General features: G+C 28.6%; 1 protein-coding gene across 1 annotated transcript; it reads right to left on the bottom strand.

Moving 5' to 3' along the window:
* Positions 1-769: 769 nt before the first annotated feature.
* Positions 770-835, bottom strand: Tsp_07945 (hypothetical protein; the record flags this gene model as incomplete). The annotated part of the gene is made up of 1 exon (XM_003373298.1): positions 770-835. A coding segment is annotated over one exon (66 nt), but the record flags the coding sequence as incomplete, so codon positions are not given.
* Between the last annotated feature and the right edge of the window lie 327 nt (positions 836-1162).

A 1162-nucleotide genomic window follows, 5' to 3' on the forward strand; every position in this document is an offset into this window, starting at 1 on the left:
GCGTTGCCAGGCAGATGGAATCGTTACGCCTTATAAGCCTTGCCGCCTCATGCACATCAAATGCCGTCACACCTGATACTCAATATTAATGTACTGTCCTGCAGAACCAACTCATGTTTGCATACTTACCGTATGATTTACAACTCATCATTATTGATTTAATGTATTATGCCTACTTATCTTTTCAAATAAAACTGACAACTGTAAGTTGCTGTTTTTTGCTTGTAATCAAAACCCTCTAATTAACCACTAAAAATCCCTGCTGAAATATGTAGTTACATGTGTCGTAATTATACCTAATTAGAGAATATTATTACCCACTTTTGTGTTTACATTGTATGTTAATCATTAATTAAAAAACTCTCACTGCTAAAATATGTTGTTACGAGTGACGTTTTTAACCTAATTCAAAATTAAAATACTCAGTGTTGCATTTACGTTGCATTTTAAACTTTCTAATTAGCATATTAAAATTAATCTCATATTTAATACATTGTTTTCCTACATGTTACGGATTAATAACATTCTACTTATAGAAGATAACCTCCTATTTATAAAAGGATTAAACTCGTTGCACCTTGTCTAAGCTGATTGTTTAATTCATTTATACCAAGTTTACTTTTGCCACTGCCTAATTAAAGGAGACCCCGATTAACATTTTCATAAGTAAAAAATTTATATTCATACAATAGCTAATTCACAAATAATTAATAAATAAAATTATGCCTATTTAATGTTTACCATATTACATCCCTTTTAACTGTTTACATTACACTGTTTTAACGTAGAAATCTACTTTGACATTACATTCTTTAAAGTGAAAAACTGCTTTATACTAAAAATATATTATTACCACTATAAAATTAATGAATAATTAAAACCTTTTATAAGATGAAATGTAAATGAAAAACTGATAAACTTTTCTACTTTAAAACAGTGTAATGTAAACAAAAACTGAATTTGCCCAATTATTAGATGAATGAACATTATATTTCTTTTATCATTTAAGTTCCTAAATGGATAAATTAATGTATAAAATGTTAACAAATTTAAACTATTTAGCATGATTATAAGGGGAGACTCTCGAAGAAGATGAATTTCAAAATGTTTGATGCCCTAAACTGATGAAAGGGTGCACGCCCAAATGAACTAGTGAAGGGTG

Source organism: Trichinella spiralis, assembly GCF_000181795.1.
Source record: "Trichinella spiralis strain ISS 195 chromosome Unknown Scfld6, whole genome shotgun sequence".
In the NCBI taxonomy this organism is placed as follows: domain Eukaryota; kingdom Metazoa; phylum Nematoda; class Enoplea; order Trichinellida; family Trichinellidae; genus Trichinella; species Trichinella spiralis.